The sequence below is a fragment of the Gavialis gangeticus genome, unplaced genomic scaffold (assembly GCF_001723915.1).
Source record: "Gavialis gangeticus isolate Ggan-Ray unplaced genomic scaffold, GavGan_comp1, whole genome shotgun sequence".
NCBI classification, from domain to species: Eukaryota; Metazoa; Chordata; order Crocodylia; family Gavialidae; genus Gavialis; species Gavialis gangeticus.
Genome location: NW_017729018.1, coordinates 485,054 through 503,220, shown reverse-complemented (window position 1 = coordinate 503,220; position 18,167 = coordinate 485,054). Strand labels below are relative to the sequence as shown.

Below are 18,167 nucleotides of genomic sequence, written 5' to 3'. Positions count from 1 at the left end.
CCCGCCAAGCACTGGGGAGAGCCCGGTGGCACTGCCAGCTCCAGCCTGCAGCGGCAGCCTTCTTTCATCCTGCTTGGAGATCCAGGGGCCTGTGCCCCTCTCCCCCCAGGAAGACCACAGCACAGCCCTTAGCCCTCCCAGGGGGCATATAGCAGCAAAAGCCATGCTCCCCTGCCCCACACTTACTCACAGTTCCCACTGCTTTGCTGCCTGCTGCAGCCCTGGGAGCTGCTGATGGGCTGCGCCAGACCCCCTCCCCTTGTCCCTTCCCTAATCCCAGCCTTACTCCCTCCCTCCCTTCCTCACCACAGTGGGAACATATCCCTGTCTGTTCTGTTGTAACCTGGGTTCGCTTTATGCAAATTCGATTTATGTGCTGTTTTCCAGGAATGCATGCACCGCATAAAATCGAGGGAAACCTGTACACAAATCTGTGTGCCTGGTTCCAGACTAGTTCTGTGAAATCTAGTTTTGAGGAGTTTATCCCTGTGCAATTTCCAGTGCTAACATTTGTGGGTGACTTTTGCTAGGAACTGCTCGAATGATCTTTGCAGATAGGAGAGAGGGAGAGAGAACAGCTGGCTCCCTGAGAGGCCACGAAGAGCAGAGCTCCAGTTCAGGCAGGAGCACACAAGGTGGTAGGGATCACTGCTACCATCACTGCTGTTGCCAGTGCTGAAAGCTTGGGCTTATGTAGCAGGCTTGGAGTCCCCTGACTCTTCACTTCCACTTGCTGGGTCATCAGGCACTTTCGGCACCTGGACTCAGTGGCCATCTTGTTTCACATCCTCCCCCTGTGTGCAAATCGTGGCAGCACCGGGAAGCCCACCAACTCTGACCATGTGATAAAAGCAAAGTGAAGAAGCGTGTATGTGTAGAGGGAGAGAGATGGGGCGGGGAATTAAGAAACGAGGAAGGGAGGAAGTGCTGACCCAGGAAAACAAACAGGAAGGGCCATGTCCACACCGGCTGGAGTGAGCATGGAGAACAAAGGTAACAAGAATAATGGGAGGAAAGGTAGCAGTGAGAGCATACCCTAAACCACCCAGTCTCCCTAGTAACAGGGTAAGAGCCCTGTTACAGGGATCCATGCATTACCTGTCCTTGGGAGCCATAGGCATTTAAGTAAGGATGGTACTGGAAGTGCTAAGCAGTTCAGCCTATTTCCTTTACCGCTCCCATTCCCACCCTAAGCAGATCATATATTTTCTTGGGCTTCCAGTCCTGCTGGCTCTGCCTAGCCAAGTGTGAGATCCTGGCAGGAAGTGCTTTGCTGGTGGGAAACCCAGGGATTCCTATTGGCATTCAGCCAGGACACCCCAGAACAGCCTTTCTCATAGCATATGTCACTTCTGCTTTGGTGTCAGCTGGGAGCTGTGGGTTCAGGGCCCATGGAAAACAGTGAGAAGAAGAATAAGACAATGTCTGGATCCTAACAAAGCTTCAGCTCATGCAAACCCCAGTAGGGACCTGGTAGCACAGGTAGCAACCTAGAAGCAGCTAACTTTGGCCCAGGATCTGCTCTGCAGTTGAGGAGCAAAGATGGTTTGCACCAAACATTAATCACTTTTGGTTTGTTCTTTTCCAGATGTAGATGAGTGTAGCACTATCTCCAGCGTTTGTGATGGCGGCGAGTGCACCAACACAGCAGGCAGCTATGTGTGCACATGTCCACGGGGCTTCATGACCAGCCCAGATGGATCACGTTGTATTGGTAAGACATCTACTTCCCAAAAATACTGAGGGGACAGGTCATGCTGTATAGAGACCCACTTGATTCACCTCAGAAGCAAGCAGTTTGTGAAATATATCTGCCTTCAACTTTTTTGTACTTTATCTCGACAGATAATGGGCCTTGTCCCCTCACAGTTCAGATTCAGGCAGAGAGACCAGTAGTTACACTGGTGCCCAGCAACTAGGGCTTTGGTGAAATCCATGCCCCCCGCTCCCTCCCCACACACATGCATGCACACCCTCTGAGGGAGTTCTCAGTGAAACACCAGGGCCCTCCTTTACATAAGAAGAGGCAGCTACAGCAACCAATTCAAATTCAGTACAGCAACCCCTTTGCTGTGTGGTATTTTAAGGGGTGAAAATTCCTGTCTAAGTGCTTGTGTGCCCTACACAGATGGAAAGGGCAGATTTCTGTTTTCCTTTACATGCAGTTTTGCAGCCATACACCAGGCATTTGGGGAACTTATGCATAATTGGATATTCTCTTAAACAGGCAGTGTGGACACATACGTGCCCACATGGCTACTGGACAAGCACAGTCAACTACAGACTGGTCAAGATTAGCATAATTTATCATAAGTCCCAGGAGAGAGGAGGACAGCCCTCCCATATTTTAAGTCCCAATGGCTCAGTAATAAACATATTTACCCGGGAAGCATGAGACCAGTTTCTAGACCCCCCCGCCCCCATGGGGTATGAACCAACATTCTCTGATTTCCCAGCATAGTGCCCTAATCACCAAGCCTTAAGTCAGGCATTAGCTAGGCCTTTCCCCATCACTTCTTTTGAAACTGAGCTACTACACCTAGCATTTAGCATTCATTGGATAAAATGGATGGAGAGCATCAAGGAAGCTTCTACCCCATTGGATGCAAGAGTCCAGGCCAGAACCCATGATCTGCTGCCTTCTAAAACAACATCTCTGGACCACATACCTGCTGACTTAGTGTCTCTTTCTCCTGACTCTACATAACTCCCTCTTTTGGTTGCTCAGGGGACCTGCAGTGGTTAGAGCTCTGAGGGTGCATCTACACACATATGCAATTAATGCAAAGCAATAAACTCCAGTGCATATCATGCAAGAGTTTATTGCTCCCAGGTGTCATAATTACACATGTGCCCAGGACTGCAGCGTGTTGAACTGGGTTAGAGCAGCCCCAGCTGGCAGGGGATTTGCGGGAGTCAGCCAGCCAGGTCAGAGCTGCTCCAACCCAACACAGTGTGCTGCAGAGGGGCTGGCTGGGGCACAAGGATGTTTCAGTGCAGAGCTAGCCAGCAGGCAGCCCCAACACTGAAGCATCCTCATGTCCTAGCCAGCCCTGTCAGGGTCTACACATGCTTTGCTGGGCAGTAAATAACACCGCCGCAGGATAGTACTTGGATTTACAAGCAGTAACATATGGCAGCATTTATTAGTTTACTGAGACCTAATTGAGGTGCATGTGTAGATACAGAGACTTTACTGTGGAGCTAATTAGGCAGCTCTGCAGTAAACTTCTCATGTAGACACACCCTGTGCTGATAAGTCAGAGAGCTATAGGTTCACTGGCAATGCGTAGGGGATGCACGTGGGTGCCCATGACTTTCATTTATTCCAGATAGGTGTGCATGGAGATGTGTACCTGCCCAGCCAGTATGTAGCCTACTCAGTAGCTATGAGTAACTCCATAATGCATCAGTAATAGAATTGCAAACTGGGCATAAGTGCCAAAAATACTGCTTACACAGCTGTAAAACTGCCATTTAAGTGTAAAGTGAAATAGAATTCTTCCTAGAGTGGCTTTTTTTGTTTTCCTTCTTTCTTAGACCTCTAATAGTAGTTCCTAAGTCTTTATTGGCCCTGAGCTAACAAACTTAGCCTTGTAGCTTAAGTAGGTGAGATCTATGCTCCAAACTCAGGGATTTCAGCATAATCATGATGCAACATTGGGTAGCAGTCTGTGAGTATACCAACCAGTTCTATGTAACAGCCAGTGGTACCATCCAGCAGGCGCCATGTCTATCAGGGAAAATAGCAGCATACATTTTATATAGCATTGCAGATGCTTTACTAGACACTGGGCAGTTTACACACTAGCTAGTAATGTGCACCTCTTGGACCAATTAGTCCTACATTCAGTCTCTGACTGCCCACATAACATATACTGGCAGGATTGCCTGTCCTTACTAATGGTACGCGTGCCACAAAAGGTATACGTCCTCTACTCCCTGAAGCAGTATAAAAGCTTCAGAGAAATTACACACACAGTGGGCACATCTACACGAGACACTAAAAGCACAGTAGACTAGTTCTACTATGCATTTGCTCATCACAGCAAAAGCCATGCTCATGCCCAATTGCTCAGTTGAATTAGTCTACTGTGCATTAATGTCATCTAAAAGATGTGTGCTGGCACTATTGTGCAGTCGTGCTGATTATGGTGCATTAAGTTAGTACCTGTTATTACAGATATTAAACTTAATGCACCATAATTATGGCACATGAATGCATGTCTCGATGTGCCCAGTTTGGGCCAACTAACAGTAAAAGGGCATCCAAACACACTACACAGAGAGCCCAGGCCCTTGTAGCCTTCAAGATTAATTCTTGTGCCATTTACAGCTTTCTGTCCCCAGTATTTGATTTCTGGATACAAAATGTCATCCAGGACCATGTGGGAATTACACATGCCTATTGACAGTCACTGTACTGCAAAACTCAGAAAGACATAGCGGGTGCCAGTGAGAACAACTCTGACTTCAGTGTACCTACCTACATGAGGCACCAGTTTGGCTGAATATGTGTATAACTTCAAAGCTTTTTGAAAGTGACTGGAGTTCAGGAAAGATCAGATTTAGGTCCTGGTATACATGCAAACCTCAGATTCTAGAGCAAATCTTGTGTGTTTAACAGAATTAATCTTTTTCCCAAGATCTGTGAATATTTGATGGTCCATTTCTCTAAGTAACAGGCGCCAGTTTCTGTAATAAACACAGCATCTCCCTATTGATTGTTCTTAGTAAGGACACTCACAATAATAGAAGTAAATTTCAGAGCGTCTCTCAAAATGCTGGAAGCTAATTCTTCACAAGTGAGGAAAAGATGCAGTGATTTTTTTTTAAAGGCAGAGATAGAATCAAGCTCAACCAATTACAATTTTCTGTTGGAAACCTTGGGAAACAATGGTCATTTCATGTCCAATCTGTTTCATATCTTTAGAACCTGGATTAAAACTGGTTATGTTTCGGTCATGAAAAGAAAACATCATAAAATGTAACTCAGAGTCACCTTGCTAGTGCAGCTAATGGATTCTGATAGAAATTAAATTCCTTTTCTCCCTTTTTTCCACATGTTGGCATATGCAAGTCAAGTTGGGTGGGGTGAGGAGGGAGGGGAGGGTAAAGGCTTTTTGGTGAAACCACTGAACATTTAATGCCTTTCACGCTTGTCACATGCTTCAAGAAATACAAAGTAAATAAACTTAACACCTCAGTGTTTAAAAATAGTCTAATGCCTACTTGGATGTAGTTGTCTGTGACTGAATCTAAATTCAATACATCATGCTGCAGCAATGTCCCTGAACTAATATAAACTGTTATTGTGCTGTCTTGATCTTCAGTTGCCCTCCCTGGATAAAATGCAAAGGCAAACAAAGGACCACAAAAATGGTGAAAAGTCATTTTAAAATTAACTTTTATTGGAATATCTACCCAGGTTTGTTTGGCAGAGAGATTCTGATTCTAACTTGTGATCAGAATTAAGACTGTGAAATAAATCTTCTATGGCGTTTGCCCACAATCATTCATAGATTTCATAGACATTAGGGCTGGAAGGGACCTTGGAAGATCATTGAGTCCAGCCCCCCGCCCAGAGGGCAGGAAGTCAGCTGGGGTCATAGGATCCCAGCAAGATAAGCATCCAATTTGCTCTTATTTAACTTCACAAAAGACGTTCTTTCAGCATCCATTTATTTAACTTCAGAAAAGACTCCCTTTCAGAGTTCATCTTCCTGAAAGATGTTTCCTCCAATGAGCTTTTTAAATTTACAAATCAAATTGAAAAATAATGACTTTCCAGCTGAAAATGTCCTTTAAAGTGAATTTCTATTTCTGCAAAGCAGCTGTGGAAAAATTAGCCCTTTCTTCCTGAGACTTGGCCACCCTCTGCTTTCTGGGAGAGAACTGTTAGAACTGCTCCTAATTACAACAGTTTTTATACTCCTGTTAGTAGTGCCAGGCTAAGAAAGCATGAGTTGGGCTTTTTCTATTCTTGGATATCACTGAATAAAACCCCATTATGGGGCAAGTTTCATTTACTGCATAAATTCTTGACATCAACACAAGTTGCCAATATATTGCTAAGGGCTAGGGCTGTGTGAAACTGCAGTCCTTGATTCGATTCGGCAGAGATTTGGCCCGATTCAGTGGCTGAATATCTGAATCCGAATCAAATTGGGAGACGCTTTAATCTCTCCGAATCGATTTGGAAGGTTCCGAATCAATTCGGAGAGATTCGGACATACAGACTACTTTAAATGTTTTTTCTACATGACCTCAAATTGCCCCTTACTGTCCTTCATAACCCTCTCCCCCTCAGTGTCATCCAGTCCCTCGCAGCCCCTAGCAGCCCCTTCCCCTCAGAACCCTTTCCATACTGTTCCCCCTGCCCCTACAACCACCAGCCATGGGGCAGGTGGGGGCAGGACTACAACCGCCCCGTCTTTCTCCCATTCTCTTCCCCTCCCCACAGCATGTTAATAACTGGCCGCCAGTACCCTCCACTGTCAACATATAGAAACTAACAGTTGGGATCAGGAGAGGACTCATTACAGCCTCTTGCAGTGCCCCTTCCTGGGAAGACCAGTCACTCTGTATCCATCCATACTTGGCTTTACGCCACTGTGGCTGCACCACTGGCTCTGCCTCCCAAGGCCTCCATCATCTGCTGCAATGAATAACCCAGGAAAGGGTCACTCCACTTACTAACTTCTTTGCCTACACTTTGCAAATTACTCTTGTCCGACCCCTGCATTTCAGCCACTGCAAAGCCAGGGCTGCTTTTAACCCTGCCCCTCCCCTCCCTGCCTGATTTCTTGTGGGCTTGAATCCCCTGGGAGATAAGCACAGAAAAATTACCAGGATAATGGTAGAAGAAAGGCTAGCTCAATTAGTAGATCAAGCATTGTTAACACCTCTGAAGGGAAGAAACTAAGGCCGTGTGAAGCTTCAGTCCCTGATTCGATTCAGCAGAGATTTGGCCCGATTCGGTGGCCAAATCTCCTAATCCAAATTGAATCAGAGGAGCCTTTAATCTCTCCAAATTGAATCAGAACCCTCCAAATCGATTCGGAGAGATCTGGAAAGATTTGGCGATTGAGACATAGACACAGCTTTAAATGTTTTTTTTACATACCTCAAGATACCAGGAGCTGGTGAATGCTTTAATGCTGGCATAGATGGAGCATCCCACAGGAGCGCGGGGGGCTCCCCAGCATGCTCGGCAGCAGACCCAGAAGTGGACTAGAAGCACTTCCTGGCCACTTCTGGGTCCACTGGGGAGCGCATGGGGGCCCCCCCTGCGCCCTCTGGCTCAGCGACTGGTACCTCCTAGGTTGGGGAGGGCACCCAGGGACCCCCAGTGGCTGATTGCCAAGCCAGACTGGAAGGACTTAGTAAATCTCTGCATTCTTCTCTTTCTACTTTTGTTTTTTATATTTATTCATGACCCAGTCATCATCTTCAACGACTCTTTTTATAATTTGTTGGATTCCAAGGGGACCCATGCGTTGGGATGCAGGGAGCAGTTCTCTCTGTGGCCACACGGGGGTTATGGCTGTAATCACCTGGCACCAGGTGTCTGGAGCTGGCAGTCAGCCCACCACGGCCTCCGTTATATTTGTTTTTGCTTGGATCTTAGAATAATATAGCACTAGGCCCCTACCGTAAGAGTAAAGCTTCTAGTTTCTTTTTAATTGGAGAAAATATGCATTGTGTTATTTGATGAGACATCATACATACCACACGCACCACGCCTTTAAAATTTCTTGATCTGCCCAAGGTGTACCCTCTCTTTGCAGTAGGGAAAATTACAAATGAGGTATATGGGCCCCAGAAATCATAGAATTTTTAAGGAAGGAATCTGGGGAAAAAACTTGATTTGTATTCAGTTTGCTCTGTAATGGAGAAATGGTGCTTCCAGCCTCCTTTCCTTTCTATGAGCCGTAATCCAGGGTCTACCATGCCAGTCTTCCCACTGAGTTATGGGGATAGTGCAGTAAGGGAGTCCCTGTCCATGATGGCAGATACAGTTTAACTAAGTGGCCCTCATCCATTTCAGAATATTCTGATTTTCCAATTTGAAATTGCCTTTCATTTAAAGGCAAATAATGAAGGCAGCTGTTGCCTATAAAAGCTTGTGTCTTTCTGAACCAGTTAGTCTAAGGTACCACCCTTCTTTGCCTTCTGTCTTGCTTCAGACTAACAAGGATAATCTCCTCTCTTTTCATTTAAAATGTAATTTCGTATAAGGAAAAAATATATATGCATAAATATGTAAGTGTGTGTGTGTGTGTGTGTGTGTGTTTATTTATTTATGTAATGGTGTGTGTGCACACACGTTTGATATACATAAAGAAATACATATATTTGTTTCTGTTCCACTTTGGAATAGAAAAAATTCAAACACAAAGAATTTTCCACACAACAAAAAGGTCAGTCCTCATCCAGTACTCATCCTCATTTAAGTCCAGTGTAGCTAGTTTGATTTACATGGCTTTAAGGGAGCATTAGGTTCAGAGCATCTTTCCTGCTAGTGTTCAAGAAATAATCCCCTTGCACTTTGATTTTCACTGTCTGGTTTTGCTCCAATTTTTTGTTTGATCCCGTGGACTTCTTGGTTCCTGTGGGTAGGGATCTGTGGAGGAGAGAGAATCACTTACCCCTAACTGTTCTTCCCCTAACTGTTCTTCCCTGGGAATGCACAACTTTTATTCCTCAAAAGAGCAATGCAGCCCTCTCATTAATAAAAAAAGCTTTTGTTTTTTCCAGTTTTTTTCTGTGTTTACAGTCAAAACCTTAATTTCCAAAATTGAAATAATTTAATTTAGAAAATCTTCAGTTACAGAACTTTCGCATTTTGGATTTTATTTATTTATTTATTTATTTTAATCCATTTCTCCATCATATTATTTTGACTCTCTTCCTGTATGCCACTAAATACAATTCAATTAATCTCTATTCCCATGTGACAAGCATGTATTACTAAACTCTCAGGATCTCTATAATGATTTTTGGCAGTATTGTGCAAGCAGCCACAGCCTTTTTATCCCCTTTCCCTAACTGGGGAACTGCTGCCTCAAGAAACAATGACCTGCCTTTATCTCTCCCAGCCAGGTTTCTCTAAGATCAGGTGGAATTTTGTGCCTTGAAGATGATATGATGCAGTGAGATTGCTGTACAAATCTGTCAAGTTAATGGTTGTATAAATCAGGCAAAATAACACCATGCAGGCCTACAACATGTATCTTCTGAAACATGGGAGGTGTTGGCAAGAGGCCAGGGATGGACTAAATGGACTTACTGTTCCTTCCATCCATCTCTGTCTCTGCTACAGGTCAGACCAGCCAACTGGGAAGAAAATTAGTTTTGACCTTATTTTGTGAGGGAGACTTATAGGAACAATAAAAGCTTCAGGAAAAAAGCAAATAAATCAAGTCTGTTCAAATTAATAAGGGATGGATCTCTCCCTCCACTATACCAACTCAGCACTGCCTAAGCAACATGTCTGCCTGAGGGAACAGATGTCAGCACAAGCCTAGCATCCTCTCTTGGTTCACTGGCCAGCTATTACAGTGTAGGATAAATGTGTACATTGAGGAAGTCCTACTAAAGAGTGAGATGGGGGTTGGAGAATAGAGCGTGCTCTTCAGAGCACAGCATGGGCCCATGGCAACACATCGCAGTGCTGTGTTCACTCAGCAGCATCAACCATACAGATCTACTTGCTGGTTCTAGGGAGAGGTATGGCTCAATCTGCATCCCTTTCCTTAATTAACCTTTTACATGAAGCATGGTATCACTTGCAGCTTTTCCAAATACTTCATCAGCCTGCCCTAGTTTGCTGTGAAGCAACCAGAGCCTTGCCCAGTAGGCCTGCACGAGTCGGCAGCAATCTGATCCGGCTTCGGATCCAGCCGCTTCAGATGGCTGCGATCCAATCCAGAGCTTTGGACCAGGTTTCCGCCTCGATCCGGCCAAAGTTCGGAGCTGCCTCAGAGATCCAGCCATAGGGTATAATGGGGAATCAATGAAATAGCTATAATTTTGTTGTTTTTTGTCCGATTTTGATGGTGCAGAGATGGTAGCCTCTGCTGATAGCATGAAATCTGCCAAGTTTCAAGAATTTTGGTGCAGGGGTTTGGGGGAAACTATCCTAAATTCTTGAAAGCCAAACTCATGTCAGGACTGTGTGTTACACCACAGGGGCGTCAAAACTGCAGGGCTGGTAGCTCTTACTGAGGCCACAAAGCCTGCCAAGTTTCAAGGAGATTGGTGCAGGGGGCGGGGGGGGACTGCCCCTCAAGCTGAGGACAAGCAGAACTCTGCCATGGGTGACACCGCGTGTGCTAAGGTGCAGCGGGGTGACAGTTGCAGGGATGGTGGCCCCTGCTGTGACGCCTGCCAGCTGTCGAGGAGATCGGTGTGGGGGGGTCCTGGGGCCCTGCACCCCTAGCTGCTGACAGACAAAACTCCTGCCAAGACTGTCTCTGTCCTGGGGCAGTTGATTGTCTGTCTTGATTCTTTCCTCTCCTTAGCCTGGTTTTGTAAGTGCTAATTGATGCTCGTTAAGTCGCTATGTAGTAGCTAGGTCCTGGGTATTGAGCTGGTTCCTGAGTGAATCGTGATTGATTGATTGATTGGTAACTGGGAACACAGCAGCTTAGCAGCCAGGCCTGCAGTGGTGTCTCCCCTCCCGCCCCAAGACAGACACAGTCAGTCCCACAAGCACCCATGGCACCAGTCTTGCTTGTCCACAGCTTGAGGGGCATTTCCCCCAAACCCCTTTACTGATCTTCTTGAAACTTGGCAGACTTTGTGGCCTCAGTAAGAGCTACCAGCCCTGCAGTTTTCAACCCACTATGTTGTAACACATAGACGTGACGTGAGTTTTGCTTTCAAGAATTTGGGGTGCTGTTCCCCCCAAACCCCTGCACCGATCTTCTTGAAACTGGGTAGGCTTCATTCTCTCTGCAGTCTACCCCCCTGAAAATGTCATCCAAATCGGACAAAAAACAACAAAGTTATAGTTATTTTATTGTTTCCCCATTATACCCTATGGCCAGATCTCCAAGGCGGCTCCGAACTGCTTCGGGAGGCCAAACGAGACCAGCGCTTCTACCCGGATGTGCTGCCTCGGACCCCGAAGCGTCCAAAGTTTCTCTGGATCCAAAGCTCTGTCCAAAGCCTCGCACAGCCCTATTGTCCAAGGAGAATGAATGGCAACTGTTTAATAATGATTCTTACATCCAAAGTACCAGGGGTGAGTTGGTGTCAGCACTAGTATTAAGAGCCAAGAGCCCCTGGCTCCCTGTCCCATGTTTTGTCTTTTTTCCCGGAAGAAAATCCCTATCTATAAGAAATGATTCATTATCAAATTAGTGCAATAAAGTGGTTTAAAAAATGTGTCTGATTCAACGCCCAGTTGGCTTAATCACTTTGGCTTTAAAAAGGGGTCACCGTCCTCTGCAAGTCACTGAGCTGTGATTAGAGATGAACTGTACATAGAAGCCACAGATCAAACAGCCCCAGTGCAATTAATTTCAATTATATTTCAGGAAAATGTCAACCTGCTGGCAAACGCAGCTATAAAACCATTAAAAACAAATCAGACTGGACTTTCCCCCTCATTAGTTTACTTCAATAACCAGGGAAAGAGCTGAATTAACTAATTTTTTTCTTTCAGTTGAAGGACCCTCTCTGAATCCAAGTTGTGCTAGGCAGGTGCAGGGCTGAGTCCCACAACCTTGGCTATTGGCTATCCAGCCCTATATGCCAGAGCCAAACAGCTTTTGCAAGGGCTGAGGAATCCAAGTGTACTGTGAGTCTCATGTGGCACTCACAGAACTTCAGCATGTGATTTATTTCTCTCCTGGCCTGAACTGGTTTCTCTTGAAAGCACTGATTACAATGGGAGCAGGACTGAGCCATAATGACATCATTACCGGTTGTAATAGAATCATAATATTATCGTGCAGAATCTTGATTTCATCACATAATTATTCATACCATTATCATCCGTCACCTGGAGGATAGAAAATAGAAAGGAGCAACCATTATGAAGCATCTTGATGATTACCTGGAGCTTCAGCCAGCTTGCATTCATCCAGCAACCAGTTGCCTACAAAGTGTAATTGGATGGCCGGACTCCCACACTGCCTTCTCCTGTTCACAGGTGCTGATGCTTCTATTTGGAAATATTGACTGATCTCCACTGACTCAACATGGCAGGTATATAGATCCTTAACATACCTCTCCCTGAAAGAAGGGAAGTGGGAAGCACAATTTAGCACAGGGAAATCTGTAGGGAATCTCACAACAGACATTTCTGTGTCTTCAGCTGACCTTTCAGCATGTGTTTTGCTGCCTTTGAGGTTCAGTTTGGGCCATAGGTTACAGCCCAGAGCCTGAAAACATTGCTGGTGGGAACTTGAAGTGGGATGAAGAAGAGTTAACTCAGGCCTGGAAAATATTGTGAAAACTGTCATTGCTGCTCACTTAAAGGAAAAGGGTTGCAAGAAGAAATGTTCTCTTCCATTTACATCTGGCAGTTCTGCAGCCCTCAGAAGAGCCAAGCAGACAGAATTCACCTTTCCTTGGGTTTCATCTTAAATTATCCTGGGAAAAGAAGACAAATGACAAAACCCCCAGTTCTCCAACCTGATCGTGACAATTTCTGGGGATGGAGATTCCCCCACTTCCTCAGGCAGCCTGTTCCAATGCTTGACTACCGTCACAGTCAGAAAGTTCTTTTTAATTTCCACCTAAGTTTCCTCTGCTGCAGCACAAGTCCATTGCTCCTAATCTTGTCCCTTATGACCTCAGAGAAACGCTCATCTCCATCCTCTCTATAATCTCAATCCTCTCTATGACGACGGGGTGAAGAGCAGCCTGTTTAAATTCACAGACAACATCAAGATTTGGGGTAAGGTGGGCATGCTAAAAGAGAAGGACAGATTACAGCAAGACCTGGACAGGTTACAGGGGTGGGCAAATGAAAATAGGATGGGATTCAATGCTGACAAGTGCAGGGTGCTGCACTTGGGTAGTAGGAACCACCAGCATACCTATAGGCTGGGGAACTCCCTTTTCGAAAGCACAGTGGCAGAAAGTGATCTTGGAGTCATTATTGACTCCAAGATGAACATGGGCTGACAATGCAAGAACACAGTCAGTAGGGCTTACCTGTACCTTGTCCTGCATCCACAGATGCATCACGAGCAGGTCCAAGGAGGTGATCCTCACCCTTTATGTGACACTGGTCAGGCCACAGCTGGAGTACTGTGTCCAGTTCTGGGCGCTGCACTTCAGGAGGGATGTGGACAACATTGAGAGGGTCCAGAGGCGGGCCTTTCGCGTGATCCAGGGACGGCAGGACAGACCCTATGAGGAGAGGCTATGGGACCTGGACCTGTTCAGCCTTCGCAAGAGAAGGTGAGGGGGGACCTGGTGGCCATCTATAAACTTACTAGGGGGGACCAGCAGGGTTTGGGAGAGACATTTTTCCCCCGAGCACCTCCCGGAGTAACAAGGAACAACAACCACAAGTTGTTAGGGAGTAGGTTTAGACTAGACATCCAAAGGCACTACTTCACAGTCAGGGCAGCTAGGATCTGGAACCAACTTCCAAGAGAAGTGGTGCTGGCTCCTACCCTGGGGGTCTTTAAGAGGCGGCTCGACGTTTACCTGGCTGGGGTCATTTGAGCCCAGTTTTCTCTCCTGCCCAGGGCAGGGGGTCAGACTAGAAGATCTACAAGGTCTCTTCCAACCCTACATCTATCTATGAATCATCCTCCAGGTATTTGAGAACCGCTATCAAATCTCTTCTTAGTCCTCTCTTCTGCAGACCGAATAACGTTAGCTCTTAGCCTTTTCTCTTCAGCCTTGTCTCACTGGCCCATGATCATTTCTGGTGCTCTGTGGTGGACTTTTTCCAAACTGTCCACAGCCTCCTTAAAGGATGACAATCCTTCACTGTATCATCCATGACAAGATTGCCTTCTGCATTCTATAAGAGACCTGCGGTTTCTCTGTCTTCCTCTTCCTCTTGACACACTAGTAAAATGCCTTTGTGCCTTTTATGTCTCTTGCCAGCTGCATCTTTAATTGTGACTTGGCCTTGCTAATTTTCTCCCACCATATCTGTGCAATATTTTTATAGTCTTCCCTAGTACTGTGACCTTTTCCACTTTTTGTGGGATTCCTTTCTGAGTTTCAATTCATTGAAAAGATTGCTGTCAAGCAAGGCTGGTCTGCTGTTGCATTTTCCGTTTTTCTGTTGCTCTAGGATAGCTTGCTTCTCCATCTTTAAAAGGGTCTCCTTAAAGTACTGCCAGCTCTCCTGGACTCCTTTTCCTCTGACTTGCCTCTGAGGGGATCCTGCTCACCAGTTTCCAGAGTCTGTTAGAGTCTGCATTTCTGAAGTCCGGTGTCTTTATTCTGCTGTTTCCTTCCTTCCTCCCCTTAGGTTCTTGAAATCTATCATTTTGTGGTCACTGTCACCTAAGCTGCCTTCCACCTTCTCCATTTCAGCCAAATCCTCCCTATTTGTGAGCAGCAAATTGAGAAGAGCTTCTCCAGATGGCTTCTTTATTAAAAAGTTATCTCCAGCACACTCATGACTCACACTCACACAGCATGATGGTGATTCCCTCCCAACATATGTTCCAATAATTAAAGGCCCCCGTGGGAACCAGGTCCTGTGATTTGGAAGCTTCCATCAGTTGTTTAAAGAAGGCTTCATCCATGTCTTGCTCCTGGTTTGGTGGCCTATACCAGATGCCCACCATGACATCCTCCCCTGTTGCTGCACCCTCTGACCTTTGCCCAGACACTTCCAGTAGGCTCACCTTCCATTTCAAACTGCACATCAGAACATATATGCATTTCATTTAAATATAGAAAAATACCTCCTTCTGTTTCCCTTGCCTATCCTTCCTGAACAAACTATTCCCGTACATAATAGTACTTGAGTCATGTCAGCTAACCCACCACATCTCCAAAATACCAGTCACATCATAATTCCTTGATTGTATTAGGACTTCCAATTCCTCCCCTTACTAAGTTTTTATCCAGGACCCCTGGCTCTTAACTTGACTTGTCATCTGCTCTGGGCTTTTGTCTCCATCCCTTGGTGAACCTAATTTTAAAAATTCCTCACTAGGTTAGCAGGCCTGAATGCAAAAACAGTTTTCCATCTCTTTGTCAGGTGGGAGCTGTCTCTTCCCAGTAGTCTTTCTTCTTGCAGCACCACCCCGTAGTCAAACAGCCAAAATCCTGCTGGTGTTGGTTAAACAGCCCAAACCCTGGACCATCTATGCAGCTACATGTTGCTCTCCAGGATTCATTTGATCCTAGCTGGGCTTTTCCCCTTGACTGGAAGGATAGGTGAGAACACTATCTGACCTTCCATCCACTTCACCCTTGCACTCAGAGCCATGTATAACTTTTGCTCTGGTCAAGGTTACCCCTGGAAGTATCATTAGTGCCCACATGGATAAACAACATGGGACTAGTCAGAGGGCCAGATGAGTCTGCAGCCTTTCCATGACATCTCAGATGTGGGCCTTGAGCCAACAGGTCAGGCCAGTAGATGGAGTCCTCTGCCCAGGAACTCAACAGCCGCTATCACCCATCCCTTTCTCTTGGCAGCAGAGGTCTTGGTCTTCCCACCTCTGGAGGCACATGGCATGGCCTCTTCTGCCACTGAAGCAGGCTCCTTCTCATCCAAATCCAAGGGCTTCATACCTGATTTCCAGCAACACAGTCAGAAGTTCAAAAGAGCAGCACTGTCTGTTGCTAGAGGTGACAAGCTGTCACCGTTACTTGCTCAGTTTTGTTGGTCATGGGCCAGTAAAAGGTGAGGACTTCTCATAGTAGACAATATTAAGGGAGCAACTGAAGCAAAGCTTCAGGTTGGAACCACTGGAGTCTAAGCAAAACTGTCACTGAGAGAGGTGGCAACATCTTGCCTCAGCAAATATCCCCTGGCAGCATCTCTCCATAAGGCAAGAAAAAATACAACAGCACCTGCTTCCACTGGTGCTTCGATGAAAAACTGGTGAATTCCAATTAACAGCAATGGGAGAATGTCAGCAGCATGTGGGGTGCCCTCAAAGCCACCGTCATCAGCACCTGTGAAGAGAACCTTGGATTCTCTACCAGGCAACATCAAGACTGGTTTGATGAGAATAAGAGGGAGAGCCAATAGTTGATAGCTTGCAAGCCCAAGGCCTTTTGCACTTGGCAAAATGACACCAACTCCAAGCAAAAGAAATTGAATTTCCAACAAGCCAAGACAGAGGTCCAAAAGATAACCTACTATATGAAGAACAAATGGTAGGAAGACAAGGTTAAAAAGATTCAATATCTTGCTGAAACCCATGATATTTGTGGTTTATTCAGTGCCACCAAAGCCATCTACAGTACGAGCACTCAGGGACCAACCCCTTTGAGACCTAAGAATGCAGGAGACCTGATCAAGGAAAGAGGAGTCATCAATGCCTGTTGGAAGGAGCATTTTGAAGACTTTCTCAATAGAGACTGTTGTTGACAAGAGTGTTCTCAGCTCCATCCCGCAACACCTAGTCAGAGATGATCTCAGAATCCCTCCAACCCTTAAGGAGGTAAGGGAAGCCATCAAGCAGATGAAGAAAGACAAGGCATCTGAAATGGATGGAATCCCCACAGAAATCTTCAAGCAGTGGGGAGAGAAGCTCACATCACAGCTTCATGCCTCCTTCTTAAGGAATGATGAGGAAATCCCAGATGACCTCAGGGATGCCATTATTGTGACAATCTTCAAAAAAGGAGACAAGCCTGACTGGAAACTACAGAGGGATCGCCTTGCTGTCCACCACAGGAGAGATCATTGCAAGAATTCTCCTGAACCATCTCGTTCCACTTGCTGAAGAGCTTCTCCCAGAATCTCAGTGTGGGTTTAGGGCATCAAGAGGTACAACTGACATGATCTTCACAGCTTGCCAGCTGCAGGAGAAACACCAGGAACAACATAAGCCTCTCTACATAACCTTCTTTGACCTCATTAAAGCTTTCAACTCTGTTGGCTGAGAAGTGCTGTGGAGGATCCTTCTGAAGTATGGATGCCCAGCTAAATTTGTCACCATTCTCTGCCTGCTTCATGACAGTATGCAAGTGGTGGTTCTCACTAATGGATCTATCACAGATCCCTTTGAGGTTAAAACAGGAGTTAAGCAAGGGTACAGAATCACTCCAACACTCTTCTCAGTATTCCTTGCTGCAATGCTACATCTGACCACCAACAAGCTTCCAGTTAGAGTGGAGCTAAACTACTGAATAGACAGTAAGCTGTTTAACCTCATCTGTCTCTGAGCCAAAACCAAGACCACCCCAACCTCAATCATTTAGCTCCACTATGGTGATAATACTGTAGTGTGTGCACACTGAGATATGGACCTTCAAGCAATCATCAATGCCTTTACTGAGGCATGCAAGAAAATGGGACTGGCATTCAGGTACTTCAGGTACTTCACCTGAGCGCCAGGAGTTTTTGAATATCTTTGCCAGTGGCTGGGCTATGACTCCTGCCAGCTCCTTAAGTACTCTGGGTACAATCTGTCAGGACCCACTGGCTCAGGTGAAGTGCCTGAAGACTGGAAGAAGGCCAATGTGGTGCCCATCTTCAAGAAAGGGATGAAAGTAGATCTGGGGAACTACAAGCCAATCAGCTTGACCTCAATCCCTGGAAAGATTCTGGAAAAAATTATCAAAGAGACCATTCTTGACAAGCTGGATGATGGCAGCACTCTGAGGGACAGCCAGCACAGGTTTGTTGTGGATAGGTCTTGCCTGACCAATCTCATTTCCTTTTATGACCAGGTGACATATCACCTGGACAAGGGAGAAGAGATTGACATCATATATCTGGATTTTAAAAAAACCTTTAATTTGGTGTCCCATGATCTCCTCCTGGAAAAACGGGCCAACTGTGGCCTCAGCTACATCACAGTCCGATGGCTGGGGAATTGGCTTTGAGGCCAGACTTAGAGTGGTGGTTAATAGAAGTGAATCATCGTGGTGTGCCGTGACCAGTGGTGTCCCCCAGAGCTCCGTCCTTGGATCTGTACTTCTTTACTGTCCAAGCCCCCAAGGTCTGGAATAGACTCCCTCCAGAGGTGGTGCAAGCACCTACTCTGGAC

The 18,167-nt window shown here is 45.9% G+C and overlaps 1 protein-coding gene across 2 annotated transcripts in view; it reads left to right on the top strand.

The window, feature by feature from the left end:
* The window catches only part of FBN3 (fibrillin 3), a 295,809-nt gene that overhangs the window by 176,027 nt on the left and 101,615 nt on the right, over window positions 1-18,167 (top strand). For both annotated transcript variants that reach the window (XM_019513191.1, XM_019513193.1), the window contains exon 9: window positions 1,589-1,714. In XM_019513191.1, the coding sequence (XP_019368736.1) occupies window positions 1,589-1,714 (126 nt within the window). The remainder of the gene's footprint in view (window positions 1-1,588; window positions 1,715-18,167) is intronic.